At 49.1% G+C, this 27,484-nt stretch overlaps 1 protein-coding gene across 2 annotated transcripts in view; it reads left to right on the forward strand.

Moving 5' to 3' along the window:
- KIF26B (kinesin family member 26B) overlaps nt 1–27,484 on the forward strand; it is a 511,688-nt gene that overhangs the window by 237,799 nt on the left and 246,405 nt on the right. For both annotated transcript variants that reach the window (XM_021064466.1, XM_021064467.1), the window contains one exon: nt 13,655–13,821. In XM_021064466.1, coding sequence (XP_020920125.1) covers nt 13,655–13,821 — 167 coding nt within the window. The remainder of the gene's footprint in view (nt 1–13,654; nt 13,822–27,484) is intronic.

Below are 27,484 nucleotides of genomic sequence, written 5' to 3' on the forward strand. Positions count from 1 at the left end.
AGGGAGGTTCCCAGGCCAAGGGTCGCTTGGGAGCTGCAGCTGCCGGCCTACACCACAGCCACAGCTACACCAGATCCAAGCCACATCTGTGACCTACACCACAGCTCATGGCAACGCCGGATCCTTAACCCACCGAACAGGGCCAGGGATCGAACCCACATCCTCATGGATACTAGCCAGATTCCTAACCTGCTGAGGAGTCACAGTGAGAACTCCAATTCCAGGCCATTTCAAGTCCTGGTTTTTTTGAAAGTTTTCCAAGTATTAGCCAGCACTTAGGCGAAGAACAGGGCTGTTCCCGGCAAGGGGCTGCTTCCCACGGCTGCTCGACGACACCCTCTACAGACAAAGCCCTGTCAGCATGGACGGGAGGGTTAGCACCTGTATTAGAAGTACACGCGGCACCAGTTCTGTAACCTCATGTTCCGTTTCTTCATCTAATTATGTTTTCCCTTGGAAACATAACTCATAAACCACGCCCTCTGCAAAAATGAGCATGTATTCAGGTATTCAAAACTGCCAAGACCTTTCCCTCAGACGTTAGAACCGTACTTTTTATTGTAAAAAAGGGCAAGAGAATGGCTCAGTTTGGTGGGATGGGTCTTTAAGCTTCTTACCTCATCCATTCTGTCTTAAAGCACCTCAGGGTTCTGCATGTACCTGACTTGTCTGATTCTTTTTTTTTTTTTTTGTCTTTTTAGGGCTGCACCCAAGGCATATGGAGGTTCCCAGGCTAGGGGTCAAATCAGAGCTGCAGCTGCCAGCCTACACCACAGCCACAGTAACATAGGATCTGAGCCGTGTCTGCAACCTACACCACAGCTCATGGCAGCACTGGATCTTCAACCCACTGAGCAAGGCCAGGGATCGAACCCACCACCTCATGGTTCCTAGTCGGATTCGTTAACCACTGCGCCACCAGGGGAACTCCCTCTCTCTTCTTTCTTTGTCTCTGTCCCTTTGTCTCTTTGTTTTCTGTTGGCCTTTACTTTGTCACATTCCAGTCATCGGTCTCACCACTATATCATGTGAAGTCCATGCTGAGAAACCTTAGTTTTATTGAATAAAGCTTGAATAAAGCTTTATGTGACCTGTTCAAACATTTTTAAAACCAGGTGAAAGTCTCCCTCAAAAAACAAATAAAATTCAGCCACCCTCCCCCAACTAAATTAAGTTTGTTTTTATTTGCATGTGTTTGTACATTCACCTAGTAGCTGATGTGTGTCTTAGATACTCGTCCGTTTCCAGACCCTGTGCTGTGCTGGTCAGAAGGAAGTGGGTGAGACCTGGTCCCTGACCTCACAAGGATTGCCATCTAGGTGGGAAGAGAGACAGTGACAGGTGGTTACAAAACAAAACAAATGCTCTGACAGAAGGGCAGGTGTGGGGACCATCTGAAGGGGTGGCCCTGGCGGTTCTAGGTGGGGAAGGGGGTACAGGGCCTGCTTCCTGAGGCTCTTGGTTGAGTGTTCAGGATGGGGGATCGATGCAAACTTCCTCCAATAAAAGAGCAGCTGCAGGAATTCCTGTTGTGGCTCAGTGGGTTAAGAACCCGACTAGTATCCATGAGGACGCAGATTCAATCCCTGGCTTCGCTCAGTGGGCTAAGGATCTGGCGTTGCCACAAGCTGCACTGTAGGTCTGGCATCGCTATGGCTGTGGCTGTGGCTGGCAGCTGCAGCCCAGTTCAGCCCCTAGGCTGGGAGTGGAAACTTCCATATGCCGCAAGGGCAGCCCTCAAAAAAAAAAGAAAAAAGCTGCCCAGGTGATCCTATACATGAAATAAAGCGGTTCGTTCTTCCAGGTCTTAGGAGTCAACCTAAGAGTTGTCTCCAGCCTGACCCTGATGCCTGCGTTTGGTTGACAAGGGCTGTGATTTCCTCTCGCCCGCTCCACTGGGTCCGAGTTTGCTTAGTTGCACATTGAAAGTCAAATCAGTTACATCAAGATGCAGACCATTGGATTTTACTTTCAGTGGATCATAAAAAATCACGGAACGCGGAATAGAGCAAGCCTGTGTGCCTGCTGAGAAATGACTCCAATGATCCTTTGCTCTGTTCCTCACCAGTGCTTTGGCTGTTAACACATTTCCTGAATGGGGCGGCCGTCCTGTAGAGCTGTCAGTTCTCTGGATGATGGGACCAGAGCAAGATGAACTCCAGGAGGGAAAGAAAGCAAACCCAGTGGCCGTACCTGCTCCGGGGTTTTTCTGTGTGGCAGAGTTGAAGCTATTATTTGCTGACAGTTGTGGGGTGGGTGTCAGGATTAACTATGGCAACACAGATATAAAGCTCTTAGAGCAGAACCCGGCTCGTGGTTCAAAAATGGTACCAATGAGTTCCTGTTGTGGTGCAGTGGTTAATGAATCCGACTAGGAACCGTGAAGTTGTGGGTTCGATCCCTGGCCTTGCTCAGTGGGTTAAGGATCCGGCGTTGCTGTGAGCTATGGGGTGGGTCGCAGGGGCGGCTCAGATCCTGTGTTGCTGTGGCTGTGGTGTACGCCAGCAGCTACAGCTCCGATTGGACCCCTAGACTGGGAACTTCCATATGCTGAGAGTGTGGCCCTAGAAAAAGACAAAAAGACAAAAAAAAAAAAAAATGTATGGAGTATGACTAAGCTCTCTGAGGACACCTGATTGTCACTCCACAGTGTTCTCTCAGGCTGAAGCCAATCTCATCATGTCACTGGACTCCTGGTATCATTCTGTGTCTTGGAATATGTCACCAAACCACCCCACAGAATGTAATTGAGGATTCCATTAAATTATGAAGACTAGTGTAAATTACATCGTCCAACCGATTGTTCCCTGCTTTTCTGTATCTATACATAGAAACACTCTAAGCTGGAGAGTAAGACTTTATCATTTGTTCTAAGTAGTCTTTAAAAGCATGTTCTCTGCCTTGATCCGCGCATCGGGGAACTAAGACATTTGCGGGAAGATTGGAAATGCCCCTGGCCTTTTGCTGAATCCTGCATCTCAGGCTTCTCTAAAGCCTTTGGGTGGCCCTGCCCCTTTACCTTCTAGCAACACAAAGAATAAAAGAGAGCAGTCCTCCTGTGCTGAGGGGGCCAGATTTAAGCCCTGATAACAAGGGCTATCAGGAGACCCCAGCAGCCTCTTCTGTTTACTGAGGCGCATCACACAGGGCAGGGGACGGGGCGGAACCGGGACCAAGGGGAGGAAAAGCAGCCCCGGCAGAGCTCCTGCGTGTGGATGTCTCTTTTGCAAGAGGTCACGGAGTCAAATGCCGTGGATGGATAATTTTATGGCCCCTAATAAAATTTATAGCCACAGCAAGCTAAGATAATAAGGGTAATCAAACATCCAGCCCTGGTTCATAAGATCCCATCCTGGCCCCTTGGTGCGGCCCGGGGGAGGGGTGGCTGGATGGCGCGGGGAGGGGTTTATCTCTCTGACTCAAGGCCAGCCGAGCATCTAGAGGGGATCTGTGCCCCTGTGGGTGGTGAGGACTGGCCAGGCCCTGGACTAGCTTCACGGTAGATGGCACCGCCCGTTACAGGAAAATTAACACTTGGTGTAAATGCCTAAAAATCAGCAGTGAGCGTGGAAGAGGATCCCAGCCAACCCAGCTCTGGAACTGCATTCATGGAAAGAATGTTTACCGACCACCTCGGGGGGTGACTTTGCAGGCGTGAGGGAAGATGAGGAAGGAGGGCCCAAGTGGACAAAAATCAACCGAGGCTTAATCCAGGGCCTGGGTTCCTTGAGGTTATTCTTCAGCATCCCTCCCCCCAACCCTCTCTCCTGCTCACCCATTTCCTCCCTCCTGTTCCTTCCTCCTTGAGGGCTCAGGCAGACCCCGCCTCCCGCAGGCAGACCCCGCCTCCCAAGGCAGACCCCGCCTCCCACAGGCAGACCCCGCCCCTCTTGGAGGCAGACCCCGCCTCCTGCAGACCGAGGCACAGGCTGATGGGATTCTGTCCCTGAGACCACGCTGCAGACTCATCCTCAGAGTTCCTGGTGGTCGTGGCCCCTTCTCTGACCCTATAGGCCTTGACACCCAGAGTCCTCATGACACCCTCTAAAATGACAGCAGGTGCAGGCCTCCTGGGACAAGCGGAAGGGAATTAACCCTTTGCCGGCGTGGTTTGGTTTTGTTCCTTTTTGGTTTTTATTTTGGTCACATACACATAAGGTAAAATTTCCCGTTTGAAGTTTCTGGAAAGAGACTATTGGGTTCCTTAGATGAGTCTCGTACATCTCACCACCTCTGCTCTGTTCTTGGAGAGAGGCCTGTGCACCAGAACAATTTCTAAGCCTTGAGCTACTTATGCAAGCAATTCTAGAACATTCAGGAAATACTTTGGGCCTCTACTTACATGCTGGGCATTGCATTAGGAGCTCAGAACTTTCAGGTACACTCAGATAACTGAGTTTGACCCTGTGTTGCACAACCATTACCACCATCCTCCTCCAGAACTTTGTCATCTTCCCAAACTGAAACTCTGTGCCCATTAAGCAGTTAACTCCGCACTGCCTCTTCCCCCGGCCTCTGGCCACCACCACCATTCTCCTTTCCGTCTTCATGGATTTACTCCAGGTGCCTCAGATAAGTGGAATCATACATTATTTGTCCTTTTGTTTAGGCTTTTCAAATTATTTATCTATTTATTTATTGTCTGCGCCCATGGCATGGGAAAGTTCTTGGGCCTGGGCTCAAGCCCAAGCCATGAGCAGTGACAATGCAGAATCCCAACCACTAGGCCACCAGGGAACTAATTGCATGTGTTTTTTTGTTTGTTTGTTTTTTGGGGGGGGTGCCTTTTTTTTTTTTTTTTTTTTTCTTTTTAGGGCCACACCTGTGGCATATGGAAGTTCCCAGGCCAGGGGTTGAAATGCAGCTACACCTGCCGGCCTACGCCATAGCCACAGCAATGCAGGATCTGAGCCACGTCTGCAACCTACACCACAGCTCATGGCAGCGCCTGATCCTTAACCCACTGAGTGAGGCCAGGGATCAAACCAGCATCCTCATGGATACTAGTTGGATTCGTTTCTGCTGCGCCACAACAGGAACGCAGGTTTTTTTCTTTTTTAAATAAAATCGCTTTAAATGAGATGAGGGGAAAATCCATATTATTGTCTTAATTTTCAGTAGATTTTTTTTCAAGCCAAAAGAGCCAACTGTAGTTAACTTGCTGCAATATCTGGTGAGAATTCTAAGCAAAAACATGTCTTATGAGGAGTGCCCATTGTGGCTCAGCCGGTTAAGAACCCAACTAGTATCCTTGAGGATGTGGGTTCAATCCCTGGCCTTGCTCAGTGGGTTAAGGATCTGGCATTGCCTCAAGCTGCAGTGTAGGTCACAGATGTGGTTCAGATCCTGCATTGCTGTGGCTGTGGTGTAGGTCGGCAAGTGTAGCTCCATTTCACCCCCTGGCCTGGGAATTTCCACATACTGCGAAAGTGGCCCTAAAAAGAAAAAAAACAACTTGTCTTAGAATGTTGGCTCTCCCCCCATTAAATATCCTGCTTAGGTAAGGATCCTGCTTACCTTGCACCCAAAAGGGGAGCCACCAATATGTCGCTTGAGTGTCACTTGAGTCCTGGGTGGGTCTGGCTTCCAGGAGAAGGACAGACAGGCAGGGTGAGATGAGAGGTGAAGTGGGATCGACTTTGCTGGAACCTCAGGAGCAGAAAGCACTACGGAAAAAGTGCACGGTGGCACCGTGGGCTGCCCACCCCCACCTGCAGGGACACACCGAAGAGAAGTGAAGCTCCTTCTGGCTTCAGAGCCATCCCAGTGCTTCCCTCTGGTTTCTCTGCCTGCTGGGGCCATGTGAACATAACTCATAAAATGAAGCATTTGGTCCCCGGAAGGAGTGACATGTGCCCATAGCTGTCAGCAAGACTCCGCTGTGCTGCCCTGTTCCTGGGTCACAGAGGGCAGCTCCTCCCCTGGGGGAGCCTGCTGGGACCATGGGGGGGGGGTGGCGCCGGGGAGGGGGCCCTCTGGAGATGCTGTTAGGATTGGCCCCAGAAGTGAGTCACGTGGTGAGGGACAGTCCTGCAGTGAAGGGAAGACTGGATACAGAAAAGAAGGCAAAACTCCCCCCTCTCCCCACTCTCTGACACGAGGAAAAACTAGAAAGTTAATGTGGGCGCATTGCACTGCAGCCTGATGAGTGGAGGAAGATGCCGTTCCATGGACCCCCATCAGCTGCCCGTGTCCTGTGGCTGAAATGGGGGGTCTGTGTGATGGGCCGTAGTTGCTTATCTTTGATTTGCGGATGCGTTTTTTGCTCTTGTCCCGTCCCGATTTGTGTCTCCCATTTCTATTTCACAGGGGCTTTTGGAACGCATGTTCTAATTCCTTAGGACTGCAGCAGCTGACAGCATAGACTACACCAGGGGTGAACATTAGCTGTCTCCAGGCTTTTTCAGGACAACTGGGAGTTGGTTTGTGCTAACACACATCGAAAACATTTATTGAGCATCCCTATTTGCAAAAGCATAAAAACAGCAAGGAATGGTGCTAGTAATAAGTAACAAGAGGAGTTCCCATTGTGGCTCAGCAGTAATGAAACTGACTGGTATCCATGAGGATGAGAGTTCGATCCCCGGCCCTGCTCTGTGGGTTAGGGATCTGGCATTGCCGTGAGCTGTGGTGTAGGTCCCAGACATGGCTCAGATCCTGTGTTGCTGTGGCTGTGACATAGACTGGCAGCTGCATCTCTGATTTTTTTTTTTTTTGTCTTTTTGCCATTTCTTGGGCCACTTCCGCGGCATATGGAGGTTCCCAGGCTAGGGGTTGAATTGGGGCTGTAGCCACCGGCCTACGCCAGAGCCACAGCAACGCAAGATCCGAGCTGCGTCTGCAACCTACACCACAGCTCAGGGCAACGCCAGATCGTTAACCCACTGAGCAAGGGCAGGGATCGAACCCGCAACCTCATGGTTCCTAGTTGGATTCGTTAACCACTGCGCCACGACGGGAACACCTGCATCTCTGATTTGACCCCTAGCCTGAGATCTTCCATGTGATGTGTGTGCGTCCCTAAAACAACAACAAAAACAAGGAAGGAGTTGTCCCCCAGTTTGCCTAAGAGAAAATGCTGTTCCTAAAAAAATATTTTAATTGTGGTTGGTTTACATTGTTCTGTCAATTTCTGCTGTACAGTAAAGTGACCCAGTCTGACATCTAGACACACTATTTTTCTCATACTATCTGTCATCATGTTTCATCACAAGGGATTGGACATAGCTCCCTGTGCTGAGCAGCAGCACCTCATTGCTCATCCATTCTAAATGTAACAGTTTGTATCTACTCGTCCCAAACTCCCCATCCCAAACTCCCTGTCCATCCCACTCCCTCCGCCTCTCCCTCTGCAAGCCCAAGTCTGCTCTCCATGTCTGAGTCTGTTTAGAAAATGCTTTCTATGTTATTTTCTGGAATTTGGGGTCATAATATCATTAGATGTAAAGACTGAGTCGAATGCATTTGCCGTCCAGAGATGCTGTTTAACACAGGAAATGGATACTGTTGGTGTCAAGTCCAAGGGAGGCAGCTTTCTGGATCAGTAATGCCATTTGAGATGACCCTTCATGCTGACACCCTCTGGGAGATCTCGGAGTCCTTCCCGTCAGTGGGGAAATTAAAGGTCCATGGCTTATAGATTGTGGTCGGTGATGGGAAAACACCCTTGGGTGATAACAGCCAAACATCTTTCGGTGCTGTGGTCAGGATCGTAACTGAATTTAAGCCTCGAGATTTCTTTGTGGGCAAGTACATTGCTCCTCATGCTGAGGTTTCCCTGCAAAAACTGTAAGACATGAGTCTTGCCTGAGATGAGAATGTAGCGAGCAAGCAGCTTGATCAGTGAGGTCTGTGAGCAGCAGCTCTAGGTGCAGACAAACGGTGGGGGGGGGGGCTTGGACGCGCACTGAAGACCCCACGTGGACAATCACACGCATGTGCACACACAGGCACCCCCTCCCCGTGCCTGGCTCCTTTGCTGCTGTCCCGTGTTTCATTGCTCACCACCCTGAGAGATGTCATGTGATGTTTTGAACATCACAGATACTGTTGCTCTAGTGAAATGGTCCCGTGTAACTGAGCTGGAGAGCTGACAGCAGGTTTTAATCAGAACTCAACCAAACAAAAGCCTGTGGTGAAAATCTAGTCGTCGTCCCAACCGCCTCCCCCGGCCCCCCGCCCAAAGTTAGTGCTTAAGACCCCCTGACACGTTTTCAGCGGCTGTTTCTAGACTGTGACATACACACATCATCAAGATAACGAATCCTTTCCCCCAGAACTTGATGTCTTTCAAATGTGTTAGATGAAGAGATTGGAGTTTGTGAATTTCAATGTTCCCAGGAAGAGTCTTGCAGCTTTCACAGGGGCGTGAGAGAAAAAATTAATTCAGAGCCGTCTGGAACGCAGAGGTAAAGCGGGGTTCTCTGAAGAGAAGGCTCTTGATTGCACACTGTGCAATGAAGCTAAAGTTCCGGGCCTCCTGCTGTTTGAGCTTTTTTCTCTTACCGTGGGTTTTGGGGAGGGGACCACAAGAGCCACTGCAAGGGGACAGTTAGACAGAGGGGTTGGACTGAGGGTGGAAGGCAGAAAGAAAATGTCTCAGAATCACATAAATCGGGGTCCAGTCTTGGCTCCTCCAAGCTCGATGCTCTCCCCTGGAGCCCCAGCTTTCTGACCACTGGTCTCTTAGAATCCAGTTCCTACAGGACCACAGTGAGGGCAGATCCACTACGGCTCAGGCTTCAACCCCATCTCGCATGCCTATGCCGCCTGCCTGGTCTGGGAGCTAGAGGTGGGGGCTGTTGTGGGGTTGGAGAATGGTTGGGGTCCTGGGTTGGGGGATTAGGGCTCATCTCCTCGCCCTTTGGCGAAGCCAAGGCTTCCTGGTAGATTTTTATAGAACAGAGCCTTCATTATAGCTCACAGCAAAAAAAAAAAAAAAAAAAGGAAAAAAAAGAAAGTCTCTCGAGAGACTTGCTTTTGAAGGCAGGGGGCACCACTGGTAGGAAAGGCCACTGCCCGGGAATAAAACTGAGTGAGCGCTGCTGAGTAAGTAGGCGGGGGATGGGGTAGGCAATGCAGGGTCAGGGGTAGGTGGTAGGTGTTACTTTTGTCGCCAGAATGACCATGGAAGGAAAGCTTCTCACATCCAGCCATCGGGGGCTGTAGTGTCTGCCCCATGTGGCTCCTGAGAGCCAGCTCTGGCTTGGGAAGCTGAGGGCTGGAGCAATTCCCGGTGAGGTGAATTCATTGCTGTTGGCGTGGCGGGGGCTGCAGCCAGGGGGCCCCCCTGGGGGCGCGTTCCTTCAGCCACATGTTGGGGGGTGACCCGGGATCCCCTCCAGCCTCTGTCTGTGGCTGCTCAGCCTGGACAAAGGTGGGGAAGTACAACCCCTTTCCTCCTTCCCATTCCTGGAGGACCTCTTTGACTTACGGATGTGCCTAAAAACACATTCTGGAGACTCCCCTTTACCAAATCACGGGGCCCTTTCTGCATACACACCACCTGCGAGTTGGAGAGGGAGCGAGATCACGTGTCTTTGGCCGACTGCAGGTTTTTCTGTCTAGCGTTCTTTCTCATCTCTTGAGGTCAGTGGTTAAGTAAAATTTGCTCCCTGTAATCGTGCAAGTCTATTAGGTACCCAGGTTACATAGTACCCCTCAGTAATGAGGTGCGATCTTATCATCATTTTCTTTATTTATTTAGTCTTTTTAGGACCATACCTATGGCTTATGGAGGTTCCCAGGCTAGGGTTTGAATTGGAGCTGCAGCTGCCGACCTACACCACAGCCACAGCAACTCACGATCTGGGCTGCGTCTGCGACCTACCCCACAGCTCACAGCAACGCTGGATCCCGAACCCACTGAGCGAGGCCAGGGATCAAACCTACATCCTCATGGATACCAGGCGGGTTCCTTATTGCTGAGCCACAACAGGAACTCCCTAATAATTAAAAAAATAAATAAATAAAGAATGGAGTCCAAGTCCTGCTTTTCCATCTGAAACTTCCCTATTTAATGGCTGAAAGGCTTGGACAAATCACCTAACTCCTCTGAGCCTCTGTTTTCTCATCTGCGAAATGGGAACAATAGCGTGTTTGCCCAACTTAATGTCGATTGTTTCACATGAGGCTTGTAAGGGGAAGAAGAGGTGTGAGAGCAACTTTCTTCTGTTAATGACGATAGCACTATCCTAGATAGGGACCAGCCTTCTCTGCTGTATGGCCAGTTCAGTGACAAGCTGTCATGGTCTCAGAGAGCCACAGAAAGAATTTGGATGGGAAGGGTTCTTTAATAGCTGAATGTCATCCTGGAGACAATTTGTTTCCTTTATTGTGGAACAATTCAGTTACGACCTATGTGTAGTTTGAAGCATTGAGGAAGATAGAATCCTTGGTAACAAGCACGATAAGAAAAGCTCCATCAAAACCCATCACTCTGAAGCCTACACCCCAGTATGTGTAGGAAAAAAATCATAGCTTATCTGATAAGGGGGCTATCTCTCTCTCTCTCAGAATAGTCTGGAATGGATATGATTTTAATTTTTCAATTAAAGCAGCCATGGCTACACATATTCAGAGCAAGCCTAGTTCCACTCTTTTTCAGCGTCATAAAGATTTGGGTCAACAGAGATAACAGAGAGAAGTTGATTAAGCCAGCTATTTGGTGGATTACCTTTGTAAAAGATATTGACAGCAGTGAGCTAGTGAATTGTACACAACTATCAAGGGAAAAAAGAAGTAAACATTGCAGGTACAGGGACTGTAAGAAATGTTGGCACATATGCCCGCCACAGTGCCTGGCATGTACTGAGTACCCAGTAGGTGACTGTCAATGTGAATAAATGAGCAAATGAATTCCTGGTCTAAAAAAGAGGCCCTCTTGAGTCCTGAACTAGCACAGAGTGGAGCCCAAACGCTACACTTTGGTGGTGTTATATCCCAATGGTCAAATGAAATAGAAACACAAGGATTTTTCTTTTCTTTCTTTTCTTTTCTTTTCTTTTTTTTTCCTGCTTAGGGCCACACCTGTGCCATATGGAAGTTCCCAGGCTAGGGGTCAAATTGGAGGTGTAGTTGCTGGCCTATGACTCAGCCACAGCAATACCAGCGCCTTAACCCACTGAGCAGTGCCAGGGATCGAACCCACATCCTCATGGATACTAGTCAGACTCGTCACCCCTGAGCCACAATAGGAACTCCAAAGAAGATGATCTTGACACCCCTTCTAGCTCAAAACCTTCTGCAATTCTAATTTCTAAAAACAACCTCTTACTAAGTAATTGTACTTAGAGGTTAGAGAATTGAGTGTCGCAGGTCCACTCATCTCTGGTCTTTAAGAGTTGGGGATCCAAGCTTGTTTGACATAAGATAGGCAATAGCTCGCTTTTAAGGAGGCCAGTGCACTGAAATTCATTTGCTAGGTGACACTGTTGAAAGCCACGTGCTCATGGGATTGTCACATCCATCTTGGGCCAGATTCAGGAATCGGGAATCACCCAGAAATCTGTGCCTCTGTGGTGGGCATCTTGCTGTTGGCCACACATCCTGGTGGCTTCTTCGTGGGTTTGCCCGGCACCTGCCAGGACTATTCAGAAGAATTGCCCTCCCTTCCCTCCAAACTTGAGATAAGAATGACAGTAATGCAAAGGAAGAAACACACCCATCTAGAACATGAGATGGTGCAGAGTTCCCATAGGGGTGCAATGGTAATGAACCTGACGGGTAACCATGAGGATGAGGGTTTGATCCCTGGCCTCGCTCAGCAGGTTGGGAATCCGGTGTGGCCGTGAGCTGTGGTGTAGGTCACAGGCGTAGCTCAAATCTGGTGTTGCTGTGGCTGTGGTGTAGGCTAGTGGCTGCAGCTCTGATTTGACCCCTAGCCAGGGAACTTCCATATGGCATGAGTGCAGCCCTAAAAAAAAAAAAAAAAAAAAAAAAAAAAAAAACTGGCTTTTTTCAGATGTCTTTGTGTGTTAAAATCAGTGTGTGTCTCTTAGATCTTGATGAAATGGTGCTGTGGATTTGGGGGTTTTGTTTTTGGACACTGCCCAGGAGGGCGTCATGGACCACACTGGTGCATCATCAGTGTCATTTCATGGTGACAGCTGCATGCATGGCCATGGCCGGGTCCCCGCTATGTCAGTTACCCCCTCCAGGCTGCCTCCCACCTCAGGGAGAGTGGCAGCTGGTTGAGGGGAGCTCCCACCCCCCCGGGCAGCAGAGGAAGCCCCAGGAGAGGTGACACGGGCCCTCTGCCTGGGCATCAGCTCCTGCCAGTGAGGGAAAGTCCTCCAGGCCCCTGACTGCTTTTGCTGCCTCCTCTCGGGTTTCTTGAATGTGGGTTGAGTTTCCTTATAATGCGTTGAATGAATGAGAATAAGAAAGTGTGTGTTGGCAGAATTACAGCAGAATAATGCCAGGACTTTCCAAGTCAGCACATGAATTTAAGCAGAGCAGAGTTTCAAGTCCGTGGGGCTCAGAGCGATCGCTATTCTTCGAATAATGAAAAGTACAAATGTTTTATGTTCAAAGGTTAACAAATGGGCCTCTTTCCCTGGCCCTCTGGCTGCTCAAAGTGGGTGCTGCTCCTGATTGCACTTGTATTTTCTAGACAATTAGGAACATTTTCCACTCAGCATTTAAGAGGTTCGAGCTGGTGGGAGACACTTTTTTTTTTCTTCAAGCTAAAGTTTCCTTTAAAACAAAACAAAACAAAACAGTTTTTCCTTTCTACAAGTGGACGAAAATTTTAAAGTATCAGGCTTTCAAAATAGCGCACTTAGCCTTGTCTGCATAATTATTATATTTGTCATGGGATTAGCACGTTCCCAGACTGTGTTTCTACGCAAGTATCTAACGTTGCCCAGAATTGTGGTTCTTCACAGGGTATTATGTGGATTTAGGCAAAGTGGACCCAGCGCCATCCACTAGAACTTGTGTTATCAAGGCAGTTATTGCCGATAAAATGGAAGCCACTGATCTTAATGAGCCAGTAGGAAAATGAAAGCTGCTGAAACAGCCTAAACACCACAGATAAACAAAAAACACACAAGACAACAGCAAAACCCTTGGTAATTCATGGTGGGCTGAACCTATTTTCAGGAACTTCTCTGCATCATCATTTATTTGCTGCCTGCCTAGAGCAAACAACAATAATAACAAATAGTGTCTTGTCTAATTTCTTACATTCTTTCTTAGTGGCTTCACTTTTCCCTTCGTAAAATGACATCTATGCCACCTCATCTATTTGCCAGCACTTGGGGCCGTTTCTGGGAAGCAGCAGTTTGCTCTTCCGGGTCTGCTCGTGGGCTGCAAATAGTGGATAATAGCTTCTGCCTTCTTAATAGAGGGGAAGGCACAGACTTCATTTGAAACTTAGAATGTCAGGGGATCATTTTATTCCATTGTATTGAATGACAATAAGGAGGTATTCCGGCTCAAAGGCTGGGAGATGGCCTTAGAGAAGCCGCAGGCGTCACCTATACATACTGTGTGCATGTTGCATGTCATTGAAAGCACACGGGGGCATGTTCACAGCCAGCCTCACCACCCCCCATTCTCTGGCCCTGACCCCAGAGCAGAGATGCTGCAGGTGCTGGTCGGGAGATGCCCTGAGCCACAGGTAATGAGCATGGTCTCTTTTCCTTGCCAGATCTCCCAGCTGATGACAGAGCCTGGCCGGGAGGGCCTGACAGAGGCGGTGCTGAATCGCTACAATGCGGACAAGCCTTCAGCCTGCGGCGTCCCCACCTCGCAGGGCTCCGGCGTGGCTAGCGAGACCTCCGCGGGCACCTCCGTGGCCGCGTCCTTCTTTGCAAGGTAAGGTTCTCGGTTCTTGCAGGTGTGCCCACCTGTGTCGCGTCCCTGCAAGAAGAGTTTGGGGCTGGTCTTTGGCTTCATCTTTAAGACGGGGTTGCTCAGCCTCAGCCCCGCTGGCATCTTGCGCCAGGTAACCCAGTGCTTCCGGACCGGTCCTAAGCCTGTGGGGTGTTTAGCAGCATCCTTGGCCCCTACTCACTAGATCACTATGGCAACTCAAAACGTCTCCAGACGTTGCCAGTGTCGCCTGGGTTGAGGACCTCTGCTCTAAGACTATGGGGCTTTAAAGACGGTCTGCACCCCGGCAGGTGTTTCCAGAGTTATCGTCTCATTACAGAAAATGAACTGCTTACACATGAACTATTGGGAGTTCCCGTTGTGGCTCAGCAGGTTGGGAACCTGAATAATATCGCGGAGGATGTGGGATCGATCCCTGGTCTCGTTCAGTGGGTTACGGATCTGGCGTTGCTGGATCCATATGCCACATGTGCGGCCCTAAAAAGCAAAAAAAAAAAAAAAGAACAATGACATAGATGACAGTTGTCTTCCTTCTTGACAGACTAGCTGGACCGTTTCATAATGATCCAGCTAATTTTAGAAACTTAAAAAAAATGAGAAATAAAAAAGAAAGGTATTTCAGCAATGTTTTCTGCCTACTTTTAGCAACACGGCAGAGACAGGGCAGGCGACAAAGGACAGCTGAGCGGGAGAGCATTTCAGGGACCGTCTGATTTGATCTGCTTATTTTATGAAGGAGGAAATGAGAGCCGGGAAAGTCAAACTGTGAGGGAGTTTATAGCAAAGCCAGAAATAAATAGGGACCAGATTCCTCCGGTTTTTCCTTTGTGACTCATGCTGTCCTTGATACTTGGAACTTCACGTTAGGAAACATTCTCTCCCTGAAGTCCGTGAGCTCCTGAATAAGCAGGATGATTAAATAGCATCAAACAGGAGATCAAACATCTCCTTGGTTGGGAGTTCCACCCGGCCTCAGTTGTCCTCATCTATAAAATGAGGAGAAATGCCTGCTCCCTGGGGCTGCTCTGAAGAGTAAGATGATTGTAATTTAGGAGTTCCTGTTATAGCTCAGTGGATAACGGACTCGACTAGTTTCCAGGAGGATGCGGGTTCAATACCTGGCCTTGCTCGGTGGGTTAGAGATCCGACGTTGCTGTGGCTGTGGTGCAGGGTGGCAGCTGTAGCTCCGATTCGACTCCTAGCCTGGGAACCTCCATATGCCGCGGGTGCGGCCCTAAAAAGACAAAACAAACAAACCAAGATGATTGTAAACTATAAATATGTGCTATACAAGCGGTTATTCACTATGGACCTGACAAGTATGCCAGGAAGCAGGGCTTTTCTGGTTGTCCTTAGGAATGGTGACATCCAAAGCACAGATATGAGGAAGGGGCTCCGACTGGGAAAGGAGCAAGTGAGAGGAGGACCAGAGAGCTGATATTCTGGATTAAGACACAGTAAAGGCAGCACATGGGGTTTGTGGAGGGTCTGTTTGTACCCGGGTGTCTTTTTTTTTTATTATTCCTCAATGAATTTATTCCATTTATAGTTGTACAGCGATCATCACAACCCAATTTTATAGCCTTTCCATCCCAAACCTCCAGCCCATCCCCCACCCCCCAACCTGTCTCCTTTGGAAACCATACATTTTTCAAAGTCAGTGAGTCAGGATCTGTTCTGCAAAGAACAGATTCCACATATAAGTGATAGCATTTGATGTTGGTGTCTCGCTGTCTGATGGACTTCACTCAGCATGGTAATTTCTAGGTCCATCCATGTTGCTGCAACTGCTGTTCTTTCCTTTTGATGGCTGAGTAATATTCCCTTGTGTGAATGTACCACATCTTCTTTATCCACTCCTCTGTTGATGGACATTTAGGTTGTTTCCATGTCTTGGCTGTTGTATATAGGGCTGCAGTGAACATTGCAGGACATGTGTCTCTTTGAGTCTCTTTCTCTGGATTGATGCCCAGGAGTGCCAGGTGCCGTGTTTATTGTGCTATGAACAACTGGGCCACTGTGAATGTATAGGAAGTGACAGGAGATATGTGCGCGGTGGCCGCCTGGCAACAGAGGCCATCGTGTTAGCTCTGCCTTAAACTTCTGTGTTGTCTGGGACCACTGAGCAAGCTGGCTGGGAGCTCACAGCCGTGCCATTCAAGGAGAAAATAACAAGACGGAAGAGAATATGAGGGAATGCCACACGCACAGATGATCCCAGGACCTGGGTCGCTGTTGGGACCTGTTCGCTGGAGGATGTGACTTAAAGTGGGGAGGACCCAGCAGTACGTCCTGGCAGGTTTAGTCCGGAGAAGGGAGCCCCCAGCTGTCTCTCGGCCCATCATGTAAAAGCAGGACTTGGATGACTGTCTAAGACACTCATGTATGTGGGCCAAGGCTGAATAAAACCTAACGATGAAGGAGTGCCCATTGTGGCTGTGGGGGTTACAAACCTGACTAGTATCCATGAGGATGTGGGTTGGATCCCTTTAACCCTTGCTCCGCGGGTTAAAGATCCAGAGTTGCCATGAGCTGTGGTGTAGGTTCCAGATGCGGCTCGGATCCAGCATTGCTGTGGCTGTGGTGTAGACTGGCAACTGTAGCTCTGATTCAACCCCTAGCCTAGGAACCTCCATATGCTGTGACTGCACCCCTAAAAAGACAAAACAAACAAGCAAACAAAAAACCTAATGATGAAAGGGAGAGTTCTCCCAGCTCAGAACAGAGAACTCGCTCACAGTTCAGTCTGCTTCAGGAGCGGGTGAGGTCCCCGTCACCGAGGGAAGGCAAGCTTGCAGGGAATGCCTACCTGGCCTCATGGCTGGTGAGAACATGCAGTGCTCAGATGGGGGCTGATCTCCTGAAATGCTGAAATGCCTTTTGTTCAGAGTCCATCCAGAGATTTTTACAGATCGACTGACTCGCAGCCCCCTCTGCCCCCCCAAAAAAACAGAAAGAGGATTTGAAGCAGGAAGAACTATGAGGGCAGTGAGCCGAAGGGACCAAGTTTAGGGAAAACACTCTTCCTGCTGCCAGCAGACCAGCAGTGTGGTCGGTGTCAAGGAGAGGATGCTGAGATGAGATAGACTAGACGATTGGCTGGGAGAGCCTGCATGCTGGACGGGTGGGGAGCCGGAGGCCAGCTTCCCCGACGATCGGAGGAGGATTGACAAACAGGTGAACAAACAGCAGGGGAAAGGATGGCGAGGGACAGGCCGAGACGGTCGTCCCGAGACTGTTGCTTTGCCCACCGAGGGGTAGAAAGGAAACACCGAGGCAGACCCCAAAGGAGCAGGCCGATGGTGTTGCTTGGGAGAGGCCCTGCCAATGACGTTAGCGATAAACAGAGACTCCAGGTTTCAGAACTGCAAGCGCTTGTGGCATGAGCTTTGGGAGAGCCGGAAAGGATGCACAGGGCTGCCTAAATCCTTGTAATTGCTTTCTCGGTAGTGAACTCGGACGGCACCTAGATCTTAATGGTTTAAGGCATTAAAAGTAAATACTTTGGCCGAAGGGGCAGGGGGTATGTAGCGGAATTGACAGGGACTTTGGGGTTAGTAGATGCAAACTGTGACACTTAGAATGGATAAGCGATGAGGTCCCACCACCAGCACAGGGACCTGTATATACCCAGTCTCTTGGGATAGACCATGATGGAAGATACTATAAGAAAGGGAGTGTATATAATATATGGGTGTGACTGCGTCACTTTGGTGTACAGGAGAAAGTGGCACAACATTGGAAATCCACTATACTTAAAAATAAAGAAAAAGGAAATGGTTTGGGAGTTCCCACTGTGGCACAGCAGGTTAAGGATCCTGCACTGGTTCTGTGGTGGCTCAGGTCACTGCTGACATGGGGGTTCGATCTTAGGCCCAGGGGCCGTGGGTTATGGATCTGGTGCTGCTGCAGCTGTGTTATAGGTCACAGCTGTGGCTTGGATTCAGTCCCTGAACCGGGAACTTCCATATGCCTTGGGTCTGGTAAAAAAAAAATATATAGATAAATAATAAAATAAAAAAATTCAGGTACATGGTTTGTGTTTAAAGGGTGTGTGTCACAGTGTATGGTGGGGGGGGGAGTATCGTGGGATAAAGACGCGTTCTTTGTATATGTGTATGTATATCTCCCCGCACCTGTTACCCCATCGGCCCTGCTGTTCTCAACGAATAATAGTTGGGCTGTTGAACCTCCCAGAGACGGAGGCGGAATCCTGCCTCCCTCCCTGTCACCGATGGGAACCAAAAGCAGGGGGCTGAGTGACCCGCTCAAGGTCGATGCTGTCGAGAGAGAACCAGGCATGTACCTCACCTCCGTGGGTCCCCAGAGGTCCACGTGAGAAGTCAGCCCAGCCCAGCTTGCGTTGTCAGACAGAAAACTGAGTCCCTATGCGAGGAGCCTTCTCTTTCAGCTCAAGCAAAGCTGCATGCAGTGATAGGAAAGGCAGCTTTTTAAAAATTTATTTAATTCGGGGGGGGCGCTGCGCCCGCAGCATACAGAAAAAGCTGGACCAAGGATCAGACTGGAGCTACCACAGTGACAGCTCTGAATCCTTAACTGCAAGACCACCAGGCACCTCCTGGGTGGCTCTTAATAAGGATGACATCTGGTGCCCAGACGGGAACCACATTCGTGGTTATGGTTTTCTGCGGAAGAAGAGGGGTGTCTCTCTGCCTAGGGGTTCGGGGGCTGAGTCAGCTCCTTAGGTCTGTGCTCACCACTTCCCAATTCTTTCTGCTTGACTGTGTGATGGAAACACCACCCTGAGCCTGCAGGGCCCGGGGCTGCCCACAGCTCCAGGTGATGACAGGGTGGCCGGCTCTCAGGACCTGGGCTGAGCACACTTCATTTCATATACAAGTGGCACCCTTTGCCACATCCATGGCCAACGTGGCTGATGGTTCCTGAACACTCTGTATGCATCACTCACTCTACTGAGCTCTGAATATGCAGAGTCTCCCTTAATCCTCAGAGGAACCCTCTGCTATAGAGTCCCCTGTTTGCTGGGTTTTCAGTCCTCTCTTCAGATGCTACTTTTTTTTTTTTTTTTAATCTTTTTGCCTTTTCTAGGGCCACTCCTGTGGCATATGGAGGTTCCCAGGCTAGGGGTCGAATCAGAGCTGTAGCCGCCAGCCTACACCAGAGCCACAGTAACGCGGGATCCCAGCCTTGTCTGCAACCTACACCACAGCTCACGGCAACACCGGATCCTTAACCCACTGAACGAGACCAGGGATCGAACCCGCAACCTCATGGTTCCTAGTTGGATTCATTAACCACTGAGCCACGACCGGAACTCCATTCAGATGCTGCTTCTGATTGTAATACTTTTTGTTTACACGTCTTACGTTTAGCCCACAACCCTTGCAAGACCATTGCTTTCTACCAAATTCAAATGAAATTTTCAAGTTAAATTATATCAATTATTTTTTTTTTGCTGCCCTATTTTCTTTTTTAAAAATCTTTTAGCTATAGTTGATTTACAATGTTCTGTCAATTTCTGCTGTAGAGCAAAGTGACCCCATCAGACATATACATACATTCTTTCATCTCATCTTTCTCATCGTCATCTCTCTTACCCTCCATCATGTTCTATCATAAATGCTTGGATACAGCGCCCTGTGCTACACAGCAGGACCTCATTGCTCATCCATTCTCAATGGAATAGTTTGCATCTACTAGCCCCAAACTCTCTGTCCATCCCACTCTCTCCCCTGCCCCCTTGGCAACCACAAGTCTGCTCTCCATGTCTGTGAGTCTGTTTCTGTTCTGTTCATCTAGGTTCCTCTGTGCCATATTTTAGATTCCACATATAAGTGACATCATATGGTCTTTGTCTTTCTCTTTCTGACTTTACTTACTTAGATAATCTCTAGGTCATTCTTTTCTTAGAGATGTTACTATATTTCTGTCCATCTCTGCTCGTGCAGTTTCTTCCATCTCTGCTCTTAGCCCATTCGTCGTGTCACCTAAGAGGCCAGAAGTCCCTGGGCATTAAAATCAAGACCAGGAGTTCCCGTTGTGGCTCACTGGTAAGGAACCCGACTAGTATCCGTGAGGATGCGGGTTCCATCCCTGGCCCTGCTCAGTGGGTTAAGGATCTGGTGTTGCCGTGAGCTGTGGCGTAGGTCACAGATGCATTTCAGATCCCGTGTGGCTGTGGCTGTGGTGTAGGCCGGCAGCTGCAGCTCGGATTTGACCCCTAGCCTGGGAACCTCCGCATGCCTCTGGTGCAGCCCTAAAATGTTAAAAAAAAAAAAAAAAAAAGAAAAAAAAAAAAAGAAAACCAAGAGCAGCTTGAGTGCTGGGGGGTCAGGGGCTCAGCTGAGTCAAGAAAGCCAACACCTGACTCCAAGGCCCTGCCCCCAGATGTGTCCCCCTCTGTGGGGCGTGTTCCTGGTGCTTTGGGTACACGTGCTGCTGTACGCACAGCTCTCACTGCTCAGAGAGGGTCCTGCTTAAGAGCCACTTCCACACTCTTGCGATAGCAAACTCAAACGGTGCCTGTTCCACCGGCTACGGAGGATGATTTTCATACGTAATCCTGTGCCACAAAGGCGTTCTTGAGTCCCTGTGCAGGCTGACACATGACGGGAGTAGTTCGTTATTTGCAAGGAGCTTATTAAGTCAAAGAAGGATGAGAAGGAGTGTGAGCCCGCTCGTGGTTCTTTTGTTTTCCATCAGGTACAGTTCCCTTAGGGATGCCCACATCTTCCCATTAGAAATACATCAATAATATTACGAGAGACAAACTGTCCGAAATACACCCCAGTTGGTTTCGGGTGATCTAGGAGGCGAAAGATGGAGCAGGGGCTACACGATCTTGCAGGGTCTGCAAGATGCTGACTTACTGTGGAGAAACGGGGCAGCCTTTCTGCCTCCAGTTTTCCTGATTGGAAGTTCATTTCCAGCACCATGTCCGTTACGATAGAATGACGTCTCTACCAAACCCCCCCCAAAAAACGAAAAAACAAAACTGGGGAGTTCCGTCGTGGCTCAGCAGTTTACCAACCCGACTCATATCCATGAGGATGCAGGTTCAATCCCTGGCGTTGCTTGGTGGTTTAAGGATCCAGCACTGCCGTGGGTGAGCTGCACGGTAGGTTGCAGATGCAGCTTGGATCCTGCATTGCTGTGGCTGTGGTCTGTAGGTCACAGCTGCAGTTCCCATTCGACCCCTAGCCTGGGAACTTCCATAGGCCATGAATGTGGCCCTAACAAGAAAAAAAAAAAAGTACTAAAAGCTTCTGGGAGCTCATATAATGGAACTTCTGTCTACAATGATTGTATTTTTCCTCGTTCTCATTTTGTTTTCATGAAAGCATCTGGTACCCCCGTCTGCCTCCTCACTCCTTCTAGGGCTTCATGCTGACGCTCCCCTTTCCCTGGTTGTGCTTCTCCTCCCCATCTAGCTCCCTGTCTGCCTCTGCTGTGAGGCTGCCACTGGACCTCCTCTGGAGCACGTGTGCACAGGGTTGGCGTGTATACCTGGGCCATTTACCCCGGAGACAAGGGCAACATTCAGCTGGTGGGTGGGGCTTAACTCTGGCTCCACCTCCTAGCCGAGCCGAGGCTCCTCCCGCGGGGCTCCGTTTATCCAACTGGGCATCTTTTTCTCGATTGCACGAAGGGGCAGAATGGGCTCCTGTCGCACCAGCTGCTCCTGCCCCTCTCCTGGGGGTTAAACAGCTTTGGGGGAGCGATCTTTGAAGGCGTGATGTGGAAACCAAATGCCTACCCTCTGAGTTTCTTATTTATTCTCAGCAGGTCAGAGCTTTACTTTTCGTGGACTTCTTAGAAAAGAAGGGACTTGCACTCGCGTATACGGATGCAGGGAGTGTTGAGGGACTCAGTTATGTGGCTGTGGTTTTGCTGCAACACACATCAGTGGCAGTATGAGAGGAAAGCATTAAGAGGGCGCCGCATGTGTACTCAGTACTCTTGGGTGGCAGGGGCTCTAGGAGGTGGTTTCAAGTGTTTGCTGCGTGAAGTGAATCCTTGATTGCTTGTGAGAGACAGAGAAAGCACCAAGCGAGAGTGGCCGCAATGCCATGTCTCTACACTGTTATCCTTTATGTTCAAAACAAATCCGAAAACACCCAGACTTATAAGCCTAACGACTGATAGGCCACCCTGGCAGCCTTCAGGACTGTTCTGTTTTGGGGTGTGCAGAGCACAACGGAAGCACACTCATGGCTTGACCCAGGCTTCTGAGCTGGTGATCTCTACCGAAGAGAATGGCCAGCGTTTGCCACCCCTTGTCATCTCTTGCTGCTGGGGACGTGTAAGCGACGGTATTTTCGGACTTAAGTCCTTTGTGTGACCAATGGCCATTTGAGATGCTGGCAATCAGCTCGCAACCTCTGGGGATCATTTGTACAGCTTTGCCTCCGTTGAAAATCCAATTCTTCCTTTGGTGTGGATGTTTGAAGGCAAAGCAGTCCCAGTGAGCCTGAAGGAGCCCAGAGATTCTTGTCAAATATTCTCAGGGTAGGCATTCTGATTCTTTTTTTTTTTTTTAAAGGGCCACACCTGCAGCATATGGAAGTTCCCAGGCTAGGGGTTGAATCAGAGCTGCAGCTGCCGGCCTACACCACAGCCACAGCAACACGGGATCCGAGTCACGTCTACAACCTACACCACAGCTCGTGGCAGTGCCGGATCCTTAACCCACTGAGCGAGGCCAGGGATCGAACCCTAGTCCTCATGGATACTAGTCAGATTTGTTACCCTTGAGCCACCAAGGGTGGCAATGGGAACTCTGGCATTCTGGTTCTTACTGTACACTTTGAATGTCTTTTTTTTACTGATGCATGGGGAGCATTGGATAAAGTGAAGAGAGAGATGGAGTGGCCCTCGGTTGAATCCACAGCCTGCCACCGACACTCTGACTTTAGGCAATGGACTCAACCTCGCTCATAAGCCTCAGTTTCTCCTGTCAAACAGGGATCATCACATCTGCTTCATGGGATTAGGGTGAGGATTCGTGAAAATGTGCTGGTTCTTTGTGAATGTCGTCTAAATCCTAGACGTGATGTTAAGATGACACTTACTATGCAAAGGGTGGCATTCTACCTTCCTCAGGAAATCCAGTGAATTCTCACCATTCCTCCCCTCCCCCTCCTTTTTCTTTCTTTCTTTTTTTTTTTTTTTTTTTTTTTTTTTTTTTTTGTCTTTTTGCCTTTCCTAGGGCCACTTCCCGTGGCATATGGAGGTTCCCAGGCTAGGGGTCGAATTAGAGCTGTAGCCGCCGGCCTACGCCAGAGCCACAGCAACGCAGGATCCGAGCCGCGTCTGCAACCTACACCACAGCTCACGGCAATGCTGGATCCTTAACCCACTGAGCAAGGGCAGGGATTGAACCCACAACCTCATGGTTCCTAGTCAGATTCGTTAACCAGTGCGCCTCAACGGGAACTCCCTCCCCTCCCCCTCCTTTTTGGCCACCCCAAAGCATATGGAGATCTGAGGCCAGGGATCCGATCCAAGCTGCAATCGTGATGTATGCTGCAGCTGTGGCATGGCTGGATCCTTTAACCCACTGCGCCTGGCCGGGGATCGAACCTGCATCCTGGTGCTACAGCGATGATCCTATTGCACCACAGTGGGAACTCCACAACACCTCCCCCCCCCCATCTTTTTTTTAATGCCACACCCTTAGCATAGGGAGGTTCCCAGGCTGGGGGTCAAATTGAAGCTGTAGCTGCTGGCTTACACCACAGCTATAGCCATGCCAGATCCAAGCCGCATCTGCGACCTACACCACAGCTCATGGCAATGCTGGATCCTTATCCCACTTAGCAAGGCCAGGGATGGAACCTGCGTCCTTGTGGATACTAGCCAGGTTCATTTCTGCTGAGCCACGACGGGGACTCCACAACATTCCCGTTTGATGGGTGGCTTGAGTCATGCCTACCTTTGCAGTGTGTGTCCACATGGCACCTCGTAATCCCGCCTAATGACTACCTAGGACCTCCACAGCCATTGTAAGGATCAGGAATCACGCCTCTGCGAGCAAAAAGTGCCCTCTCAGGGGCAGATGAGTACAGTTGGCTCTTAAAGCCTGACCCAGAATGAGCCAGGCCCCACTGGTGATGGAAAACACCAGGGACCCGCACGGAAACTCAGCGTCCTCTCTTTTGGGCTCCAGATAGCTGATGACACACTCCTAAATCTTTGCAGGGTTTCTTTCTCTTGTTTTTTTTTTTTTGTTGTTGTTGTTGTTGTTGTTGCTATTTCTTGGGCCACTCCCTCGGCATATGGAGGTTCCCAGGCTAGGGGTTGAATCGGAGCTGTAGCCACAGGCCCACGCCAGAGCCACAGCAACGCGGGATCCGAGCCGCGTCTGCAACCTACACCACAGCTCACGGCAACGCCGGATCGTTAACCCACTGAGCAAGGGCAGGGATCGAACCCGCAACCTCATGGTTCCTAGTCGGATTCGTTAACCACTGCGCCACGACGGGAACTCCTCTTTCTCTTGTTTTATAGCCCTAGGAAAACCCTCAAACAACAACAAAGAAAACAAAAGGAAGAAATAGAGGAGCAGTTGAGGACTCCCTGGCAGGAGCTCCTGTTGTGGCTCCGTGGGTTAAGGACCTGATGTTGTGTTTGTGAGGATGCAGGTTCAATCCGTGGCCTTGCTCAGCGGGTGGGTTAAGGATCCAGCTTTGCTGCAAGTTGTGTGGATATGGTATGGATCTTCGATGCAGCTCGGATCCTGCTTTGCTGTGGCTGTGGTCCGTAGGTCAAAGCTGCAGCTCTCATTTAACCCCTAGCCTGCATGTTGCCCTAAAAAGAAAAAAAGAAAAAAACCAATTCCGTGACTGTATCGCTTGGTGGTGACTCAGATGTGGAGAACTGGAAATCTGCCATGACACTGACAGGGAAAATGAACCCACACAGTAAATAAAATAGAGGTAAAGGGGGGAAATATTCTCTTTTTGTTAAGCCTGTCTCGATTTAAACTGGGGGCAGAAGAGGGAGGATAAGGCGGCGTGAAGTCAGTTCACAAAGAACAAAGGAAGGACCTGTGTGTGTCCTGCAGGAGCAGATGGATGGGGAGAGGATGAGACTTTATCCACTTTATTTATCTGAGGCATCTTTCCTCATCTGCACTTCCACTCCCACTCTCCTGCAATACCTCTGTAACTTGTTTCCTTTTCTTAGTACTCTACTCATTTTAAAAAAGAATAGCCTGCCTTTGTCAAATGTTTCCTGTATGCCACACACAATACTGAGTTCTTTTTTTTTTTTTTTTTTTGGCCATGCCCATCACATGCAGAAGTTCCCGGGCCAGGGATTGAACCCACGCCACAGCAGCGAGCAAGCCACAGCAGTGACAACACAGGACCCTTAACCCACTGCCTCACCAGGGAACACCTATTCTGAGTTCTTTACACAAATTTAAACTTCAGAAGGCCCCGTGAGTTGGCCCTCTTATCACCCCCTTGTTTAAAGGTAAAAGCTGAAGCTCAGATTGGTGAAGTAACTCGCCTGTGGTCAGACAGTGAGTAGCAGGTGTTTAGGTGCTTGAGCCAGGAGACCTGATTCCAGAGCCCAGAAGCCAGAATGGAAGCTCTGGAAGGGGAGAGATACTTTGTTCTTGGCTGGAGCCCTAGCACCTAAGAGAATACCTAAGTACTGTTTGTTGAATGAATGAACAAACGCTTTTAGCTGCCATGCCTGTCTACCTCCAAGCTCAAGACGGGCTGTGATGGGTGGCCAATCAGGAAGTCTCAACAGGAGGATGATCCATGAGACCAAGGTAGAGAATGAATGCAAAGCACATCACAGAAACCCTAGGAAGAAACATTTTGATCAACTACTCTATTCTTCTAATTGTGTTAGTTACTAAAATAGTGCTTCCTGTTTCACTCAGTACAAAAGTTAAGGTTTGTTTGTTTTCAGTGACTTGCAAGGGTCTCTCTATAATCTGCCCGCCTCTCCACCCTCCTTCGTGCCCCCTCTGATCTAGGCACCTGACCTCCTTGCTTTTCTGCAAAAAATTGCCAAGACCATTCCCTCCTCCCAGACCTGGCTCGTTCTCTTCCCTCTCCTCTTTCTTCAGATACCCGCTTGGCTCAGCCCTTCCTTCCTTCAAATTTTTTCTCAAATGCCACTTAATGGCAAGACCTCCCCTGACCTCCCTGCTTAATATCACAGCTCCTCTGTCTCCATATCCCTCATCCCACATGATGCCTATTGTCTGAGGAATATCTGTTGAATCAGTGAATCCCTATATTCACGGCGGCACGGTTCACAATAGCCAAGACATGGAAACATCCTAAATGTCCATTAGATGAATGGACTGAGAAGATGTGGTACATATACACAATGGAATACGATTCAGCCGTTAAAAAGAACAAAATAATGCCATTGGCCGCAACATGGGTGCAACTAGAGATTCTCATACTAAGTGAAGTGAGTCAAAAAGAGAAAGACACATACCATATGATATCACATATATCTGGAATCTAACATACGGCACAAATGAACCTATCTACAGAAAAGCAGCAAACTCATGGACTTGGAGAACAGGCTTGTGGTTGCCAAGGGGGCGGGGGAGGGAGTGAGATGGATGGAGAGTCTGGGGTGAGTAGATGCAAACTATTGCATTTGGAGTCGACAAGCCATGAGGTCCTGCTGTAGAGCACAGGGAACTATATCCAGTCGCTTGTGATGGAACATGATGGAGGATAATGGGAGAAAAGGAATGTATCTATATGTGTGACTGGATCACTTTGCTGGAGGGGGAAATTGACAGAACATTGTAAATCAACTATAATAACATTTTTTCTCTGAAAAATGAATCTCAGACTGAAAGGGCGATGGGCATTGAAGTCTCCAGGTTGTCTTCCACTGAATTTCTTTGAGAAGTTCCCATTTTTTTCCCACTCAATTCAAACTGCATGCTTAGGATTTCAATTATCCTTTTAAACGTAGGATGTTTGCGGAGGGCGTCACACCCTCACAAAGCATGGAAAAAGGCATTGTGGGGAAATTGAGATGCATATGAAAATGTAAAATAGCCGGTTGTCTTTTCAAGGTGAGGATTCGTAGGGGTGGGACAGCGGGGACTGCCTGGGACAATAAATCACCGAAAGAGTTAAAACAGAGGAAAGAGTTATATGAGTTATAGGACCAGGACAAATGAAGTCAGGCTCTCCATCTTTTTCTCCGGTCTCGTGGAAAACCTGTCTTTTCCTCCCTTGAATAAACCTCTTTGCGTTCCGTCCCGTGCTTTGATTTATTATTTTAATTCGGTAGCTGTCTTCGTGAAGCATGTAAAGCATTGGGGATCGAGTCACGTGGAAGACATCAAGGAAACTAAAGATGTATTGTGCCGTGTGGCACTGAGAAGAGAGGCTCTGTGTGCTGAGGCATCGGGTCCTGGGTGAACACACACATCAGTCTGTGGGGGTGGTCTCTCAACTAAGAAATTGGCTCCTCATTGAGGGTAGAGGAAGGCGGCGTTGAGAGCCAAGTTGATGGGAAATAGAGCTGAAGGATGCTGAGACCTTGTTGAAGCCTCTGCTTCTTGTAACTGAGCGATTTTTATTCTCTTGCCTCTAAAATGGAAATAATGAATTTCTCTCTTCCCTCTGTCTGATTACTGAGGTGGAAATTTCACGAGAATGGGAAC

The sequence above is a fragment of the Sus scrofa genome, chromosome 10 (assembly GCF_000003025.6).
Source record: "Sus scrofa isolate TJ Tabasco breed Duroc chromosome 10, Sscrofa11.1, whole genome shotgun sequence".
Taxonomy (NCBI): domain Eukaryota; kingdom Metazoa; phylum Chordata; class Mammalia; order Artiodactyla; family Suidae; genus Sus; species Sus scrofa.